Here is a 21,393-nt window from a genome sequence, read left to right as displayed (position 1 = left end):
TCAGCAGACAGTAGTAAGGAGTGCCCGCCAATCAGCGGCGTAGGCGGATGCGCGTGTGGTGCTGGTGCTTCAGCGCGCTCGCTAGAGGGTGGGGTGCGAACCGAGACGTGCAGCTGGTTTGGTCGGATTTACTGTTGAGTTTACGGGTGAGTTAAGCTTATATAAGGTGCTGTGTTTAACTCTGACTGCCGTTTCTTTTTGGGTGGGTCTGATTTTGTTCTGACATGACTAAACCGTCTTTGCCCTTTCGGGTTTTGTTGATTTATTTGTAATATTTTGTTCCTGAAGTTGTTTAAAACCACACAGGCAGAGTAGCATGTTAGCTGTGTTGCTATTACATTAAAGTGCACTGCTGGTGACATAAACTGTCAATTTTATGTTTTATAGTGGCTTGGTTAATAAATGAATAACGTCACTGACACACATTTGTACTGTTTTACTTCGCTTTATTTTTCTTTTTTAGTTTACATTATTAATTTTCAATGCCCACTTCCTGTTTTGTGCACACATGCATCTGTTAGGAATATTAGAATATGCAACCTAACAATTGATGTTCGTGATTCAGTTCACATGTGTTACACAAGTTTTCACTAAGAATTAAATGGCTACAATTCCCTAATCCCGTTTTTTTTGTCATTGTGGGCAAAACAAGCCAACAAAAGACAATTGAACTGACTGGTGCAATTGCAATGCAACAATCTGACCTCAAATAGCCAATCAGTGAAAGCATGTTAAATAGCTAACTGCTCAAATACACACTTTAACCATACCTACAGTTGACAAGTCGAAGTGTTGCATTTTTATCTTTTAATGCCATTTTTCATTATACATTTATATTAGAACAATAATGATTTGAGTGGTGCAAAGTAGGGCACAAACGTGTTAACATGGGCTGTGTCATACATTTGTAATATCTTACATATGTTTCATGTCATATATGTTCTGTTTTGCCTTTTCAAAAGCTTATTTCCATTGGCCACTTGATTATATAAATGCATTTACATTTGCTGTCCAGAGTCATTATATTTTCAGCTTTTTTCAAATTGTTATATTTTTAATTATTTGAATAATTTGGTACTCATTGTCATGGATCACAACAATATAATGTAGTGTTTTATATAACTGAAAATCATGATGTCCTGTTGTCCAAATTAGGTGTTTGTGTCAATTCTGTAAGGTAGAGTAACAGTGTTGATAGTGTTAACTGGCAGTCATACACAGAGACACAAACTCACATGACTGTCAATGTCAACACTGTTGCTTTACCTTATAGAGTTTGATAGTAACAGAACTGACACTAATTGACAAAAAATAAAACTACTTTGGACACCAAATTGGATACCTGAAATTATTTAATCACCCTGACACCAAGTTTAGACTAGTCTAGTTAAGGCTAATCAGTCTTACTTATTTGATTCAAATTAGACCAATCTACCTAAAAAAAAAAAAACAACGTAAAACTAGGCTAAGCAGCTCATGCACAATGCTGTCTTGCATTCTTAAATCAAGATGTATTTTCTAAGTGAGCAAAATGAAAATATGTCACAAAAAATATATTCAATTTAAAGGACAAGTTCGGTATTTTAGACTTAAAGCCCTGTTTTCAGATTGTTTATGGTGAAATAGAATGGTTTTGACTGAAATTTCGACATTTGCGGCTGTCCTGAGAATTTTCGCGTGTTTGTGTTTCAGCTCAGACCTCTACAATGGGTTTAATGGTGCACTGGAACAATCCTTCCTAAAATGCATTAAACTTTCGTTTACAAAGACGTGAAACTCACCGAGTGGTCAGGGGTGTTCACTGGTATGCTCACACAAAAATCGCTGCAAAAGACGCTTTCCAACAGCTGTTTTAGCATTCGTTGTTAACTTGTGGACCTATTTTTCCAAACGCCTCACACCTGTACATTCTTCCGCTTAGAGCTTGAATAATAGACACTCCAGCCCAGGTGGTGGCGCTAATCCGCCTTTGCCAATTGCAAGAATAGAAACAAAGTTCCCGGCGCGGAGTAATACCGTACCTCACAGCACAACTAATACAAGTCAATGGAGTTGGCAAAAACTACGATAAAACCTGTTGGAATGCGTCTTTTGGAGCGATTTTTGTGTGAGCATACCAGTGAACACCCCTGACCACTCGGTGAGTTTCACGTCTTTGTAAACGAAAGTTTAATGCATTTTAGGAAGGATTGTTCCAGTGCACCATTAAACCCATTGTAGAGGTCTGAGCTGAAACACAAACACGCGAAAATTCTCAGGGCAGCCGCAAATGTCGAAATTTCAGTCAAAACCACTCTATTTCACCATAAACAATCTGAAAGCAGGGCTTTAAGTCTTAAATACCGAACTTGTCCTTTAAGTGAATTTGTGCCTAAAGCAAGCAAAAAAATGACACATTTATTTGCTTGTTTTAGGCACAAATTCTATATTTTTTGTCTAAAAATTAGACTTATTTTCTTAGGTTATTTTGCTCATCAAGGAAATACATCTTGATTTAAGAGTTTTTAGATAATTGTACTTAAAACATGACAAATATACTAAGCAAGAAAGTAGGGCTGGGCGATATGGGCAAAACATTTTTATCGTACGGCATCCGGAAGTGCCTGCGCAGCATTATGCGTGGTGCGCCGTAAACATTACCGACCACTTACCGATCTGTCATTTTTGTTATACCGCAGAAATGTATATCAAGAAATTTATCGTTATGGAATTATTGCCGAGCACTACAAGAAAGTAATTTTCCAGTGCAACCGGTAGGCTATAAAAAGAAAAAGTGGTCTCGGACTTGTGGACCCCAAAAATGTTGTAGATGATGGATATATTATATTTAAAAGTATGATGATAAGCTGATTATTTTTGGCTTAGTCAATAATCATGTCTGTTTGGCTATTTAACTCAAGTTTTTGAGGCGATTTCCTGAACATGGGTTAAGGGCGATTTATAGTCGTGCGTAGGTGCTACGCCGTAGCTACGGCGTAGGCTATCCGTAGCCTGTGCGTAGCTCTGCGTAGCCTGACGCGCACCTCACAAAATTCCTAACAGCGCGTCGGACCTACGCGGACCGCAAGCTCTGTGATTGGTCCACCAGAACCCCTCCCGTCAGGTAAAAAAAACTGCGTCATAGGTATTTCCGGTTGAGACGGTGAAAACAAAGATGAGCCAAGTTGAGGAGTGATTTAACTAAAACTGCAACATAAGTCGCTGTTTATTTACTTACATCATTGCTGGTCTTCTCAAATTATACACAACAAGTTGCTATTTTTTCTTCGTTTGTGGGTTAACTTGCTTAGCTTCTTCTTCTGTGACGACTTCTGCTGCTACTGTGGTTACACGCGTGATTACTGCCAACCAGCGGTTTCGCGTGTGTTTGCACGTCGACGCGGACGGCGACGCACAAGTATAAATGAAAACCGACCGGGAACCTACGCCGTCGCTGCTACGCCGTAGGACCTACGCACGACTATAAATCGCCCTTTAAGCCTATAGTCCCAGACTAAAATGCATGTCTAAATTGTTTGAACTGAAAACGTCTTGCAGTAAAATTTCTTAAAATACATCAGTGCCACTGTTTTGTCACAAGAACACAGCAGTAAGTTTTCTGTAAGGTGCACTCTTAGAACAGATGTGTTAAAAACAACACATCAGTGTTAGTTTAGGGACAACCCACTGCATTGTCCCAGAGTACACACAACACATTTTGTGTTACTTTTAACACAACTTGTGTTTTATTTAAACAAAATGACACATTAAAATTACACATAACGTGTTAAAAGCACAACACAAAATGCTTTCTTAGAGTGTGTGTTTGTAAAAAACAACTTAATGTCCTAATATAACTAAGGGTAGTCCTGGATTAATCTAAACCAGTGGTCTCTAACAAGTTGCCAGCAGAGTCTGTGAGGTGCCCGCCAAAGCACATTCTATTAATAGTCTCAATTGTAATATTTGTTTTACATGTATTGTTTATTTATTACATACTTCTTTTATATATGTTAACATTTAAACAATACTAAAACATAAGTAAAATAAAATAAAATCAACAAGTACAACAAAAGGTTTTATGTAGACTATATCAAAAAGTAGCCCTTGTAGATAGTTTTATCCATTGTGCTAGCCATTGCTTGCAAAAAAGGTTGGAGACCCCTGATCTAAACCCTGTCTGAAAAAAACGCCTCTTAATGTTTTAAAATTTGTTGTATATTTGATGTAAAATGTTTTAACATTTCATTTGTATTTTCACCATTGGGAACCTTGCACTCTTGATATTGGTCTTTTTGGTAATGGCAATAACCTTTAAGTACATATTAACTAACCAATCATACAGTATCGGAAAAAATAAAAATGTTTGATTTACGTAATTCAATTATATAAACTGGTTCCATATGATCAAAATAACTTATCTTAAAATAAATGAACATGTCACCGCAGTGGTTTTCATAAAAAACTTATACAAGCATAAAAAAGAAGACAAAACAAACAAAACTCAAGCTCACTAAAGATAAACAGTCAGTGATGACATAAGGATAATAAATAATAATGTGTGTGTGTATATGTATATGTTTTAGTCAAGACAAGAGCAGTGTGTAATTTTCTCTCAATGCTGTTTGATTATCAAGAGTCACAGGAGTAAAATTATGTAACCAAAGTCTGGATCCAATATACTGTTACACATGCGTTATCTTTTTCAGCTGTTTACTTTAATGGTCGTGTTTATGAGGATACTTGCAATGACGGGAATTTCGACGCATGTGTATATTTAAGGCCAATAAAGTGGCAAAAAGTTCACAAGCTCGATGAGCAGCGGATGCGTGACTTGTGCGCGCTCTTCTCACACAGAAACATGCGCGCATATAGACGGTTTCAGCAGTAACAACACAAAAAGCGGCTTTCGTGGAAAACACGTAACTTCCGGTAAACTCCGCTAAGAATAAATAACAACAAAGTCCTTTTAAAGTAGTTTATTTATATAACAAGCAAAATAAACAACACGTAGATTACCTAGGAAACCAAAACATTATAGGTATTTGTAAAGAGTTCAGTTTAGCAACTTGTCAGACCATTAAACAAACAGGAACCGGAAGTAAAGTTCCGACCAGACGCGTAATCACGTCACCGCACGTGCGTCCGAAGAAACCGTCTATAGCACTGTTGTTTGTGTCCCAATGGCTTAAAATAACTTGTTTTAAAACTACGGTGCTTAAATACATGTACAACGTTACATTTTTGTGACCACATGCAGACCGTATAACAGATCTGGTGCACCATTGACTTCCATAGTATTATACTTTTTTTTTACTATGGAAGTCAGTGATGCCCCTGATCTGCTTGACTATGGACATTTTTTCAAAATATCTTCATTTGTGTTTAGCAGAACAAAGAAATTTAAACAGGTTTGTAACAACTAAACTTCTGAGTAAATTATGACAGAAGTTTCCTTTTAGGGGAACTATCCCTTTAATATGTTGAGCAGTAGATGTATTGGGAAGGTTTTTTTTTAGTAATATCTATCATTTCCATGCAATATTTGGCCAGTAAATAATATAGAACCCCTCACCACTAACATCTAGTTTCATACATCAATAATACATACGCCTAAATGCATATTGCTTATTACAAAGGGTTTTTTTGTGCCTATGTAGTCGCTAAATTTTTACGGTCTGCGCTCAATGGAGCAATGCAATGCTCTTACTACAGTATCTTGGGTTAATGACCACTTATGTGCGGTGGTAAATACTTAATAGCTGCAGTTAGTCATAAACATCAAATGCAATCAATTTTAAATGTTAGTTAATGCATTTACTAATGTTAACAAATACAAACATATTGCAAGTTTTACCCCTTATTTATACAATGCAAAATGATATGCACATATAAATGCATGATGTGCATAGATAGAAGCCAAAAAAGTTCCCTCCTCTCACCCAGGCTCGAACCGAAAGCACCCCTCCCATAGTCACATGACTGTAGTTCAGTGAATCAGACGACAGGAAGACACACACACACACACACACACACACACATACACGCACCCTTACGTACAGTTACATGCACGCACACACCCGGGATTTACAGAGAACAAGCAGAAGGCAGGGAGAAAAACCCCCGACGTCCCTTTCCTCGTCCGTTCGTGTATTTCACAGAGCCAAATGCCCGGTCCGACCCAAGCTCTGTCCCCCAATGGCGAAAACAACAACGACATCATTGCGGACAACGGGACCAACATCATTCCCTATAGGAAGAACACAGTACGCGGCGAGCGCGCCTACAGGTAAACCACTGCCATTACCATCCGCCGGGAGGCTTTACAAAGAACCCCCCTGCTTTAACCGAGGTCCATTCAATGCATTTACGTGAAAATATACAAATCTTTCCATTTCATCCATGCATTACCAATGCACTCGGAGCCCCGTTCTCCCATTATGGCTGCGTTGTGCCGCGCAATAGCGGGGCTCTTCCTGAGCCAGCTATGGCGTTTCCCGGTGGTGCAGTCATTAAAACGCATTTAAATCGGCTTTAAGCGAATGCATTCTTACTTTTGGGGATTTGAAAACATTATGCATGTGATTTAGGGCGAATTTATATTACGATATACGCTGACAGGACGCGTTTGGTGGGTTTGACAGTACATGGCCTGTGTTCGGCCGTTGCGCATGTAATTCATTGCTTGTTGGCATCAAATAACGGGCTCGGGTTTTGTATTTTGACACGCATGATGTACTCGGTTTTAGTTGACTTATTTACGCACGCATTAAAGGTAATCGCACGTGAGTTGGTGGTTTATAAACTTGTTATGGGTTGGTTTTGATGCGTATTGCTTTTGTTGACACCAAATGGGCTCTCCTGATCCCCCCTCCTCATTCATTCGACTAAACTGTTTATCTTTCCTGCTAAATTTAGATGAATGTCTGCTCTTTAAGAACAGCAGATATACTGTCTGGAAATACACACAAGTGTGCTTGGGTTTATTAAATAGTTTGATTTATACATAAACACAGTGTTTTTCAATAAATCTTGTATATGTGGGAGGTTCAGTTCATTGTTGGGTGATGATAAATGTACTGCACTGAGAAATCATGGGAAAAATTATTTTTATATTCTTTTATATTTTTATAATCTTTGGGGGTGGTTTCCCGGACAAGGTTTAGGCTAAACCAGGACTAGGCCTTAGTTAAATTGGGACATTTGGGTAGTTTTTACAAACATACTTTACAAAAAAGAAAAACCATTACCGCTGTGCATCTTGAGACAAAACAATGGGAAAGCAAGAAGTTTTTAAATTAAGGAAGCTGAAACATGCATTTTAGTCTGGGTCTAGGATAAGCCCTTTCTAGGAAACCGCCCCTTGAAGTGTTAACATGCATAATTTAGTGTTGTTAACTCGTTGTAAAAATATTTGTCTTGTGATTGAATGGTAAAAATGGGGAAAACATTTCTGTTATGTTGTTGGGATTATTTACTTTAGTCCACTACCAAGTGTGAAACTATATTTTGTAGGGATGCATCGAAATGAAAATTGAAATAAAAAAAGAGGAAACCAAACCACCGAAATAAATTATGGCAATTATTAGTACCATTGCATTTATGACTATGCAGGGTTCCCACGGGTCCTTGAAATCCTTGAAAGTTTGTGAATGGTTTCTGACTGTAATCTATACATACACTTAAGACATAAACAAATGTTTTTATTAGAAAAAGAATACTGTGAAGATCATTTTGTTTGTATGCGCCCTGTCAAGAACAGAAAGATTTTATGTTCGCTTGCTTTTTGAAACGCGTCTCTCCGTGTATGCGCTACTGAGTGCACTTAAACGCACGCGCACACAGACGGAGGGTGAATCCCAAACGGCGCAGAATAAACAGTCGCTCCACATTAAAACATTAGGTTGTTTTTCTTTGCTCTATTCGACAAAAGTATTTTAATGGACTACATTTTGAGACACAGAGGAGTTCTGATTTTAGAAGGGGTGATCATGTCTGATAATCATGTATTAATCTTCAAATCGCATATGAGCCGATCCTTACTGATTCACGATCTTGGGAGCTAGGGAACAACGCAGACATGTTGCATCAGACAAGCACGTGCAGGTTGCTTTTTATGTTTGCGTCATCATAACGTTTCAGCCTTTTTGTTTCGGTGATAAAAGTCTTTCGGACGAAAATTTTCGGTGGCCGAATATTCGGTGCATCCCTAATATTTTGTGCTTAATTTGTGTTTAAAATCTTTCACATTGATGAACAGATTTGCAAGGACATAAACATGGTTTATATTGAGGACACGGAAGACCTTTTAGACTTTTCTCACAGTTTTTATCATTTTTTACTTCATTGTTTCCGAGTTATTTCAGATGGCAAGTGATTGTTTTTATTGTTCTGTATAGATATCATAAATTATATTTAACACTGTATACAGGGTGGCACGATATATAATTTCAGCATTGACTTTTCAATGTGCACATTTGCAATAGTCACATAACAGAACATGCAGAGCGTTTTTTCCCAAAAGGAAAACAATTTAGGATGCGTTTAATCCAGAATGATTTTAAACGACAGGGAAAAATGACAGTTTCAATAATATCACATGGTGGTAACTAGGGATGCTAAACAATTAATCGCGATTAATCGTTAGCAGAATAAAAGTTTTTGTTTAGATCATATGTGTGTGTGAACTGTGTATAATAACTTTGTATAAATAAATGTACACGCATGCATGTATATGTTTTAGAAATGTTTACATGTGTATATACATTTGTATATTTATGTATAATTTATATTATATATAAATAATATAAATACTTAATATATAATTTTTTTTTCTTAAAATTATACATGAATGTGTTCATATTTATATATATACATATTTATTATACACAGTTTACACACATATCTGATGTAAACAAAAACTTTTATTCTGCTAACGATTAATCGTGATTAATTGTTTAGCATCCCTAGTGGTAACAATTAATACAGTTTCAAAGCGTATTTCATTAATACGTTTTTTTTTTTTGTGTTGTATTTAAGTCCAACGCTACCCTGGATGTGGACTCGCTCTTGACTCGGACTTGACACTTGATCTCTGGACTCGACACTTGATCTCTGTACTCGATTACAACACTGGTTTTAATAACACAATCTAGTAGCTTGAAAAGAGGTGTGAAATACCATCAGACAACTAATTTCTTCAAGTTGCCAAAGCTTTACAAGAAATGCAAGGCAAATCTTTTTCATATTGCAAGAAACACAATACAGCGATGTCACTTTCACACCAATATCGTGTACGCCAAATACATACCTTTATAATAATCTAGTTGACAAAGGGATTAGCAATACTATATAAATGGAAAAGTTCATCGGATGTTAAATAAACTCCAGTAACAGATGTGAGATACGTCAGTCTCGGTCAGTTGGTTTGTATATACGAGACCAGTTGTTCAAACAATCTTCAACAATTTTGTTTCTAACCATCACTTTGGTTCCAATTTGAGGCTGCTTTCTAAACATGCCTTCAGGATTATGGATGTGTTGCAAATGTGTTTACATATTTTCAATGCCAATGCAGTCTAAATGACAGTGTGGTGATAATCTGCGATCGCAAAAAATCTGATCTAACCATTAAAATGCAAACTTGATTTTGTTCATCTCTTGTCTGCATCTGTCTGTGATGATGATGATGATAATGATGATGATGATGATATCTGTGTCTGCAGCTGGGGGATGGCGGTCAATGTGTATTCTACCTCAATCACTCAGGAGACTATGAGCAGGCATGACATCACTGCATGGGTGAATGATCTGCTCTCGCTGAACTACACTAAAGTAGAGCAGCTCTCGTCAGGTAAGAACGTCCAAAATAAACCACAGCTAACACTCGTGAGATCACTAATCCCATTGGATTTACACTGGGGCGTTGTGTTAGCATCCCTGTGTTTCATCATTTAACCCTTGTGCCTTGTTCCAATTCACTACCCTTTCGTGTTGTTAGCGGCCAAAAAAGGCCACTAAATTAAACGGCTGTAAAAATGTATCAGATTAATATTTTTTTCAAATTTTTTTGCATAAATCTGTTAATCAACCTCAGAACTGATCAAAACTACCAAATGTTTCCAAAAATTTCATGATTTTAACTCTTTAATTGCCAAGCTCATAAGTGATGCCACTGATTTGAGAAAAAAAAAAACACAAAATCACTGATTTTCAATATAAAAAGTGATTGTGGACTGAATTTTTTTTCACCCTTTTCACAGTCTTGGGCATGCCAAAAATTGGTAAAAACATTGGCTTTGATGCATTTTTAGTTTTTGTGCAGCATCAGATTAAATTTTTTTCTCCCTCATTTATTGTTTGTGGCCATTTTTTCCCCATTGACTTCCATTATAACAACATTTTTTGATTGCAGAGCCATGACACCTTATTACCATGCATTTTTGATTCTTTGTGGTTTTAGTTTTTGCAAAGAGGTAAAATTTGTCATTTTTACTGTTGATCACCATGTGGCACAATTAACCCTTTAGTAGCCTGTGCAAAAAAAAGAGCTTGAATTCTGGATTGTACATTGAGTTATATGGACTATAACAGCATATTAGAGAGAGAGAGAGAGAGAGAGAGAGAGAGAGAGAGAGAGAGAGAGAGAGAGAGAGAGAGAGAGAGAGAGAGAGAGTGAGAGTGTGTGTGTGTGTGTGTGTGTGTGTGTGTGTGTGTGTGTGTATGTTTGTGCGTGCGTGCGTGCGTGCTTGCATGTGTGTGCGTCTGTGTGGAAAAATCTGTAAAAAATCTTCTCTTCGTCAGATTTATTAACAACATTTATTATGAACCAAAATGCAAAAACAACTTCAAATAAACTGAACAATGAAGCAAGAGTAGAGGATGGATGGAGAACTAAACAATCAAACTCATTTTTTGGTGTGTATATGTGTACGTGTGTGTGTTCAGTCTTTTTAGCAGGACTTGCAGCATATTACTTGGTGCTCTCTGCAAGTGTGTCTACCACAACGGATACAAATGCTGACTGTTCTATTTTTGGTTCTGTACACCACTTGCATGTTCCCCTCTTCACTCCTGAGCTGCTGGTGCCTGCTGGTGTCTGTGGATTTGTGTCTAGAGGGACAGCTACAGGAGACTAAATCCCTCTCACCAGTGCAGCACTAACTGGTGCGCGAGGGAGGTGCTCTCTCCTCAATACTAACACTAACCCTACACACACACACACACACACACACACACACACACACACACACACACACACACACACACTCGTACACACACACACTCGTACACACACACACTCGTACACACACACACTCGTACACACACAATGGTTTTATAGTCCATATAACTCAATGTACAGACCAGAATTTATGCTCTGTTTTTTTGCACAGGCTACTAAAGGGTTAATGGTGCCACATGGTGATCAACAGTAAAAATGACAAATTTTACCTCTTTGCAAAAGGAAAAGGCACAAAGAATCAAGAATGCATGGTAATAAGGTGTCATGGCTCAGCAATCAAAAAATGTTGTTATAATGGAAGTCAATGGGGAAAAAATGGCCACAAACAATAAATGAGGGAGAAAAAAATTTAATCTGATGCTGCACAAAAACTAAAAATGCATCAAAGCCAATGTTTTTACCAATCTTTGGCATGCCCAAGACTGTAAAAAAGGTAAAAGAAAATCCAGTCCACAGTCACGTTTTATATTGAAAATCTGTCATTTTGTGTGTTTTTTTTCCCCAAATCAGTGACACTACTTATAAACTTGGCAATGAAAGAGTTAAAATCACGGAATTTTTGCAAACATTTGGTAGTTTTGATCAGTACTGAGGTTGATTAACAGATTTATGCAAAAAAATGTGAAAAAAATTTCATCCGATAAATTTTTACAGCAGTTTAATTTAGTGGCCTTTTTTGGCCGCTAACAACACGTAAGGGTAGTAAATTTGCCCACGGTATATTGTTAAGTTTTTGAAAAATGTCAAAGCATTTTCTTAAAATATGTGTAAATATAAGATTTGTCACCAAAAATCATTCCATTTGCTGAAACACAGAGAAAGTTGTGGCCAAATTAAGACAAAAAATTTGCAAAAATGGCCAAAAATGGCCCCAACAACACATAAGGGTTAAAGAGATAGTTCACCCAAACATTAAAATTCTATCATTTACCCACTCTCATATTGTTACATACCTGTATGAACCAATCAGAAGCCCCATTGACTGCCATAGTAGAAAAAAGAATACAATGGAAGTCAATGGAGCTTCTGATTGGTTTGGTTAAAAACAATTCTTAAAAATATCTTCCTTTGATCATCAGAACAAAGAAATGAATACAGGTTTATATACAGTTTTATTAACAATATATTTAATATAAATATATTTTCTTTAAATCTTTCATTCTCTCCTCTCTCTTGTATGTTGTGCTTATTAGTAATAGTTTTAAATTCCTCCTCATTTGTAAGTCACTTTAGATAAAAGCGTCTGCTAATTGAATACATGCAAATGAAAACTACATACCCCAGGTATCACACTATAAAAAAATGCAGCATGAAGTTAGAACAACTTGGTTTTGCAAATCAATTTAACCTACTATTTTAAGTTTGGACCTGTGATAAGTTGACATGACCTATACATTTTTTTTGAAATTGTTGCTAAATTAAAAGAACACGCTGTCTTTTTGGGACTATAGCTTTTTCACCGTATCCCCCAGAGTTAGATAAGTCCATACATAACATACCTTTTTCATCTGTAACTCTGTCTGGTGCACACACCGCTAGCTTAGCTTAGCACAAAGACTGAAAGTAAATGGCTCCAGCTAGCATACTGCTCCCAATAAATGACAAAAATAACACAAACTTTTTCAGATTTATATGTTGTGATTTGTATAGTCACAGCATGTAATAACAAGGTCATATGAGACACAGCCGTGTTTTAACCCTATACATACTGGAACTATAAGACTGCTGTGTCTCTCATTACCTTGTTATATGAACACGCTGTGAATATACAAACTACAACATTTAAATAGAATAATGTTGGCGTTATTTTGTCACTTATAGGGAGCATTATGCTAGCTGGAGCCATTCACTTCCAGTCTTTGTGCTAAACTAGGCTAGCAGTGGGTACGTCATACAGAGTTACGGGACGCACGGATATGAAAAGCGTATGTATTGACTTACCTAACTCTGGGGGATACGGTGAATAAGCTAAAGTCCCAAAAAATCGGCGTGTTCCTTTGAAGTAACAAAAATGTGTTGATTTGAAAAAAATACTGCATTTTTTACAGTGTATACATTTAATAACGTTACTAAATTTAATGCATAACCTAAGGTGTTTTGGCTGTAATAATTTAGTTTCAAAAGGCTTTAAACGTGAATTGTGGTAAGAATTCCCTGTATTGCTTACAGCACACTGTTGTCAAAAATACCCCTGCAATCACTGAGACAGTACCCTTTAAAAAGATCCTAATATGTATATTATTAGGTGCCGAAATGTATACATTTGGTATTAATATGTACCTCTGAGGTAGAAATATGAACTCTTTTTTTTTGAGAGGGTATTGCCCCAGTGCACAGTAATGGCACATTAGAGATTTTATGCTTCATCTAAAACTATTTTTGAGAAATTATGTCATTGTTGTTGTTATTATTATGCGTGTAGTTTTAATGACTAAAAATATTTAATTTATAAATAAGATCAGGGGCACTTTATTTAAACTACTGCTACATTTATTATTACTGACAGTATTAAAGGGATACTTCACCGATTTAGCATTCAGCTTTGTATCTGTAGAAACCCGGCAGTATTACTGAATGACCATGTTTCCCTCCCTCATTTCCCCCTGAGAGGAGAGATATCTGCATTTTGGTTCTGCAAAAAAGTCCTCCGATGATGTAATATGACGATTTTTGCATCATCGGAGGACTTTTTTGCAGAACCAAAATGCAGATATCTCTCCTCTCAGGGTGAAATGATGGAGGGAAACATGGTCATTCAGTAATACTGCCGGGTTTCTACAGATACAAAGCTGAATGCTAAATCGGTGAAGTATCCCTTTAACTGCTATATTTAATATTGCTTGCCAGGTTTTTCCAGTCGAGCGCTTTGGATGCAATGATACTTCTATGTTTATCAGTCGTTGTAATATTTGTCCCGCCCCTCCTCCACTGTGATTGGACGTCAGAGTAAGAAGTGACATTAATTTGACGAGCTGAGTGATTCACACAAAAATAAAAAAATGTTTCAACTCTCAGGTGCTACACTGCAAAAAAAATTCTTAGTATTTTTGTCTTGTTTTCAGTAAAAATATCTAAAAATTCTTAAATTAATATGCTTTTTCTTGATGAGCAAAACGACCCAAGAAAATAAGTCTAGTTTTTAGACCAAAATATCAAATTTAAGTGATTTTGTGCATAAAACAAGCAAAAAATCTGCCAATGGAGTAAGCTAATTTTTCTTGAATTTTGTGTTTAAGAAACATTTTCAAGATTTATTTCCTTACCCTATTGGCAGATTTTTTGCTTGTTTTATGCACAAAATCACTTAAATTTGATATTGGTCTAAAAACTAGACTTATTTTCTTGGGTTGTTTTGCGCATCAAGAAAAAGCATCTTAATTTAAGAATGTTTAGATATTTTTACTGAAAACAAGACAAAAATACTAAGAATTTTTTTTCTTGATAATCATTTTTGCAGTGTAAACACGAAAAACCCGCCAATTTTTTTTTTTTTTAAGCGTGGCGCTTTCATTGTAAACAATTTAAAACATGCGATTGCTTTTGCCGTAAACGCCTTGATGTGCACACCCCCTTAGTCAATTTATTCTTGATGAAGTGCCATTCACACTCTTTATTTAATCTTTTGTTATTCAATCAATAAAAGTTTTTGTAATTCATTCAGACAATCAAGTTACAAACTGATTTTACTGATGGGATTTTAAAGAAAGGATTTCTGATGAAAAAGACGAATAATTACTCAAATCAGCAAAACAAATGATAATCATACATATTAAGTTTAAGTCTGCTGTATAAGAATATTTATGACCCTGTCTATCAAATTCAGGTGAATGATGAAATGTGGTGTTTGATTTCAAACTTTGATTTTTAAAGGGACAGTACCCTTTAATAAGGTCCCACTATGTATCATTTAAGTACAGATATGTACCATTGATGTACTCATATGCACCCTTTAGGTACAAAGTGTACTTTTCGAAATGACAACTTTTGGACTTTTCTTTCTGAGAGTATATCAGTGTCCAGGATTTGTATCTGTTAAGCAAATGTATACCTCAAAAGTCATGGGACTTCCTTGCTCAAAAATGTTGAAAATTACGACATCACAATCAAGACCTTATTTTATCTCTGTGTAAGCTAATGTCAAGCCAGCGGTATTTAAAGATCTCCAGACACTGAATATATCCTGGATCATGTCCAGTTTTACTTTAAGACGCATTGATTTCTGGTCATGTAATGTAGAAGTGCCATGCCTTGAAATTAGATAAATCTCCCTCTGTTTTATTTCTTTTAATACATCTGGCCCGCACTCGGATGACCCTGATACTGAAACTAGATCTGACTGAAAGTGATGCGGATGTTACTGAGAGTCAGCACGCGATGTTGTAATGCTTCAGTAATATCCAGAGGATTTCTGCATCTCTTCACAGGAGCGGCGTACTGTCAGTTTATGGACATGCTGTTTCCTGGCTGCATCAGTCTTAAGAAAGTGAAGTTTCAGGCCAAACTGGAGCACGAATACATCCACAACTTCAAACTCCTGCAGGCCTCCTTCAAGAGGATGAACGTCGACAAGGTGTGACACATGTGATGCTGTTTTTGCTGTTCTTTTCTTACAACGTATTGATAGTTTGTTTGATCGATAGTAAAAAAGTGCATGGGAAACACTCAACATTCTGTATAATTTTCTTGTGGTGGGGTAAAAACATAGACTGTAAAAATATGGACGTAGTGTCCATGACGTCACCCATAGGTTTGTAAAAAGCTTTTTTGAAGATGTCGTCTGCATGTTGGCAGCGCGTCACTGCGAATCAATCACGGATAACCGAAAATGAGCAAAAGAGGTGGGACGTGGGTGGAGGTGAGGTGCATGGTTGCTATAACCACACCCCGCTTAGATCATCGGTAGTGACAGCAGCTGCAGTTCACCTGTCACTCAAGTGGCCACGCCCTTAATTATGCAGAACTTAATATAATTTAAAACATGTTACAAAAAGGGCAGAATTAGCTATATAGACCAAAAACTAATTTTGTACCAGGCAGTAAATGGTTTAGCAAGATGAGAATTTCTTAGAGATATTAATTTAAAAGCGTGCATCAGGTATATTTCAATGCACATAGTGTATTTATGTTAATTTTCACCATTTTTATGAAAGTTAAGACTGAATGGACATGAAAATGTCAAATGGTGTAACCGCCAGTTGCGCCAAAGAATGAGAAATATTAAATATTTTATCCACCTTGATGGCATGCAAGCGTAATCATAAAAAAAATGTAATATCATTTTATGCGTTATTTCTAAATGTAAATTTGAATGCGTTGTTGTAATATTTGTCCTGACATATTTGTTCTGCTCTGTTTTCTAACAATTTTTTTGACAAATTATGTGAAAATATATGTAAAAAAATGATATTACACTAAACTAGATGATTATATTTTATTCTACCTTTTTTATGAATATATTTATATTTTCATTTAAAAAATATACTAGTTACACCAATTGACACAGACCGGTTACAACACATTGACATTTTTGCAATTATCCCCCAAGTATTCTTTCAAAATTAAATAAAACCAGAAATTTTAGAGTTGGTCCTCAGAAAAAAATAAAATAATATATATATATATATATATATATATATATATATATATATGCGCAAGTAATCTGCACATTTATTTTGAAATTTTTACATTTAATTTATCCATACGGACACAAAATAAATAATTAAAGTCACGTCATTGACCCAAACACATTTTTTTGTGGACATTTTAACATGGGGGTCTATGTGTCTATCAGCCTCTAGTGGCCAGTCGATGAATTGCATTTTATATCACTTTCGTGTTGGTTTGACGAGAGAGATCGGAGGGTTGCCCCTTGGGTAAAACGTAGAAAAACCCAAGCACTGGTTTAAATTAACCTAGAAAGATATTTTACCCCACAACACAGCTTTATCATAGTGTAGTAGTTGTGTATAATGTAATTTACTCTTTTTTACATTTGCTTCCTATTTCATCTTAGATCATCCCTGTTGAGAAACTAGTCAAGGGGCGATTTCAGGACAACCTGGACTTCATTCAGTGGTTCAAGAAGTTCTTTGATGCCAACTATGACGGGAAGGAATACGACCCAGTCCAGGCCAGACAGGGTCAGGATGCAATTCCTCCTCCAGATCCCGGAGAGCAGATCTTCAACCTGCCGAAAAAATCCCTCCACGCCGCCAGTTCCCCCACTGCAGGTGGGAATTTAACCATTTATAATCTTTCAGTCTACTAAATATCCATCATCATTATAGGTTTGACTGTAATACTAACCGAGACATGCATTAACTCGAAACCCATTTGTATGCAGGAGCCACTAGATCAACCACTTCAACCCCTAAATCCTCCACCTCCACCTCCACATCTCGACCCTCCTCTGCTAAAAAGTTCCCAGTGACGACATCGACCCCCGCTAAAGGAGAGAAAGAGCTGGAAGCCCAAGTAACACAACTAAACGAACAGGTACACATCTCTAACACAATTAACACTATTCTAGTCTGTTAATAGATCACATCAGCAGTTTTTTTATAAATACATAAAATGCATATATTGTAGATTTAAAGGGATAGTTAACCCAAAAATGAAAATTTGGGCAGTCTTATGCCGATTATGCTTAATAAACTAATAACATGTGGGGTCGTGTAAACACGTAAAGTGTTTTTTCTTTTATTGGGGAAAGCCCATAAATGGAGGAAGCAAGAAACCATCGGCACAAGTAGTTTTTGCTCATTAGCCCGATTTTGCAGTGCATGTAAACACCTTAACCAGCTTTCTTGCAATTTTCTTAATGTGCGCTTGTTTCTGCGCGTGAAAGATAAACGGCACACCCGGATGTAAGCACAAAATAACGCATAAAAGTCTGCACTCGACTTAAGCAGTTGGCAGAGAAATAAATGCTCATGTTACATTTACAGAGAAGAGATACAACAGTATAGCTTAAGACAGATTTCATGCCGGCTCTTTGAAGGACTATATGTACTATAGGTGGTGACGTCACTGCCTGCAAAAAACCTGACAAATCTCCAAATCCCATGTAAACACAATTTTCTGCATAGCCGGTTTATTGATTTGCATGTAAACTGGTTTCTATAATAAGCAGATTTTTGATAGTTATCCGCTTATTCTGTGCAAGTAAACACTCTCCTTTACTCATCCTGAAGATGCTACAAACCTTTATAAATTACTTTGCTCTGCTAAACACCAATGGGGATATTCTGAAGAATGTTTATAATCAAGCTCATCTGGGGCACCATTGACTTTCATAGTAGAAGAAAATAATACAATGGAAGTGAATGGTGCCCCAGATCTGTTTAGTCATTAACATTCTTCAATTGTGTTCAGAAGGTTTTTAACAACTTGAGGGTGAGCAAATGATAACCACATTTTAATTTTACGGTGAAATATTCCTTAAAGACATTTGTCTGAATGCATTGTTATGAAAATATGACATTTTTAAGCATTATAGGATTTGTACTTTTTCACCTTTATTTAACGCTTTCCCCACCATTGACGAATTATATCAATTCAATTAAGAGAAAACATTTGCATAAAAACTTGTTCCTGATGAATTTTTGTTAATCTGCAATACCAAGATCCACTAGATGGCTCACTAACTTACCCAAATTTATGAAAAAACTGAAGCCAAAACGTTATTTACTAATTTTAAACATTGTGTATGTTTTGATAATCGTTCTGAATCTGATTTCTAACAAAATCCCTTCATAAAAATGCAATTATTTTAGCTCTTTGTTAAAAACATTGTATTTTTAAAGAAAATTACCCATATTTAAGAGTTTATAAGCAGAGAAAAAATATAGATAGGATGAAAGTTTGTTTATTGTTTGTTTGAAAGCAAAGTTCTTTCATTTGATATATTTCTATGTTTATATATTTTTAGAAGAAAATTTTTTTGGAAGGCATTTTGTGAAAAAAAAGGCTGGCGGGCAACTTTTCAAAAAATGGCTGGCGGGGAATGAGTTAAAGAGGATTTTATTGCCATCTCTGTTAATATGCAATCATTTGTTATATAATTTAATATTTTATAATTACTTTTCCTAGTTTTTGTAAAAGTAAAGCCACTTTGAATCAATGTAACATTGTAAAAAAGCACCATATAAATAAATTTGCTTTGATTTAATTTAATTTTACTTAGCATTTTGGGCACATTGCGAGCCGCCATTAACATTTGTAACATTTTAATAGGCTTTCTTCCTATGCAGTGGTTTTGGACACCTATGGTGCTCTTTTTGGCAGCCTTGTTTGGCATCCTTGACTGTCAGCCTAGGCAACATTTTTAAAAGCTTATTCACCAAAGCATTACTGTGTACTGTATATCATCCATTAACAAGTTTGTCTGCGGTTATCAGTCGGTTCCTAAATGTCTCATTCTTTATCTCACCGTTGTTTACATAGCTCAACACAATAAAGCTGGCCCTGGAAGGTGTGGAGAAGGAGAGGGATTTTTACTTCGGGAAGCTGCGCGAGGTTGAGCTTTTGTGTCAGGAGCAGGGTCAGGACAACGGGCCGTTCGTGGAGAGACTCATGGAGGTGTTGTACTCTGCAGATGACCAGGTCAGTCTTTCGCATGGATACAGTGCATCCATTTTTCGTGTGAGTGCAATCCAAATAAACAACTTTATCAATAACTAACATCAATTCAATGTTTTTAGGAGGCCAGTGGGGAAGAGCACGAGGCTCCCGCGCCAGAAGAGGACGTCCCAGACGACACACAAGACGAATACTGAACAGCTGTCAATCAAACGAGATAGCCGGACACACGCACTCGGCCAGGGAACTTCTTTTGGGTTTCGCGTTTTCATCCAACTCATTACGGTTTATTTTGAATTTGCTCTCTTGATGAAGGACTGAGACGAATCGGCCAAATAATCAATTATATATTTTGTCCTCGTTACTGTTTTTATTACATATAAATTTGTTATTATATATAATGTTATTGTTGCTATTTTACATACAGTATATAGCAACTTGGTAGTAAAGAAAATGACACTAAAATTTTTCTAAAAGCTTCCTACACTGTGTTGTAACCAGACACGAGCAATTCATCTGATGCAATACCACAAAAACCATAACAATGACATCTAATCAGAACACATTTGATGTTCTGTTACGTGAATGATTTTTGACCAATGAGATCTTGCAATGGGCGGAGCTAAACAGAAACTAAGCAAAATGTTTAAAATAACATTACAAAAATGCGCATCTATTCATGCTTTGTGTCGTGTCTGGTTAGCACACGCTGCACTGGTTGAAGGAAAGCCCATCTCATGTCATGATTTTACAAGAGTAAACTGTAGCAAACGGTCTTTAGGTAGAAACCATGGTGTTAGCATGGTAAAATAGTTTTGCCTGACTTAAATTTGTGTTTTAAGCATTGGAGTTTTATGCATACTGGTGCTATGCATAGGAATATAAACTCACACGTCACTTAAATATCAATTTTAGCCTCAAGTTTTATTATAATGTATTTACTATTTTTTTTTGGCTCAATGTGTCTCGACTTCACAGGGGTGGAAACCAATGACAGTGTTTATTAGACAGCGTTTTAATTTTGTACTGTGCAATCTGTATTCTGCATTATGTCATTTATTTTGTATGTACAGTTAAGAAAAGCAGCCATCATCTGAAGAAAACAATGCATATTGAAGTTTTTTTTATGTTGTACTAAAGCACAGGTCCTAGCAGCTCAACAATATTCTCTGTGATCTCTGTCAATATTCTCCACAGGTCAATGCTTATGTCATTTATTATTGTGTACAATGAGAAAAGGAATGTAAACATATGTACTGTTAATAATTATAAATAGACAAATGTTGTTCTTTTTATTACCCTCACGGTATCTCCCCTTATGCATTCCCCAAATGTGTTGCATGTTTGCATTTTATTTGTGAATAACTTGACCTGCTTTTTACATATTTAATAAAAAAAGTAATAAAAACACTGTTAAATGTTTTTTGTATGATTAACTTGATGTTTTACATTTCTGGAGATATGAATAGACTTGCCCTAATAAACCCTTCACTTCAAATTTACTTGAATTGATTCTGATGTTTTTTGGCATGGTCAGGGAATGGGTCTACATTGATATAACAAACTTTAATGCATTTATTAACCTAGTTTAG

General features: G+C 36.2%; 1 protein-coding gene across 2 annotated transcripts; it reads left to right on the top strand.

Annotated features, from left to right (window-relative positions):
• Positions 1–12: 12 nt before the first annotated feature.
• On the top strand, positions 13–21,303 carry mapre2 (microtubule-associated protein, RP/EB family, member 2). Of its 2 annotated transcripts, none has more exons than XM_065258624.1 (7): positions 13–146; positions 9,705–9,832; positions 15,646–15,791; positions 17,235–17,451; positions 17,565–17,716; positions 19,667–19,825; positions 19,924–21,303. In XM_065258624.1, exons 2-7 carry the CDS (start codon positions 9,712–9,714, stop codon positions 19,996–19,998), a joined length of 870 nt encoding a protein of 289 aa, XP_065114696.1. In that variant the 5' UTR covers positions 13–146; positions 9,705–9,711; the 3' UTR covers positions 19,999–21,303. The 2 variants fall into 2 exon arrangements, with proteins under 2 accessions (XP_065114696.1, XP_065114695.1); XM_065258623.1 differs by lacking the exon at positions 13–146 and adding an exon at positions 5,995–6,268.
• Positions 21,304–21,393: the final 90 nt, after the last annotated feature.

The sequence above is a fragment of the Paramisgurnus dabryanus genome, chromosome 22 (assembly GCF_030506205.2).
Source record: "Paramisgurnus dabryanus chromosome 22, PD_genome_1.1, whole genome shotgun sequence".
Classification (NCBI taxonomy): Eukaryota; Metazoa; Chordata; class Actinopteri; order Cypriniformes; family Cobitidae; genus Paramisgurnus; species Paramisgurnus dabryanus.
The sequence above is the reverse complement of the archived record's forward strand: the minus strand, read 5'-3'. Positions and strand labels throughout refer to the sequence as shown.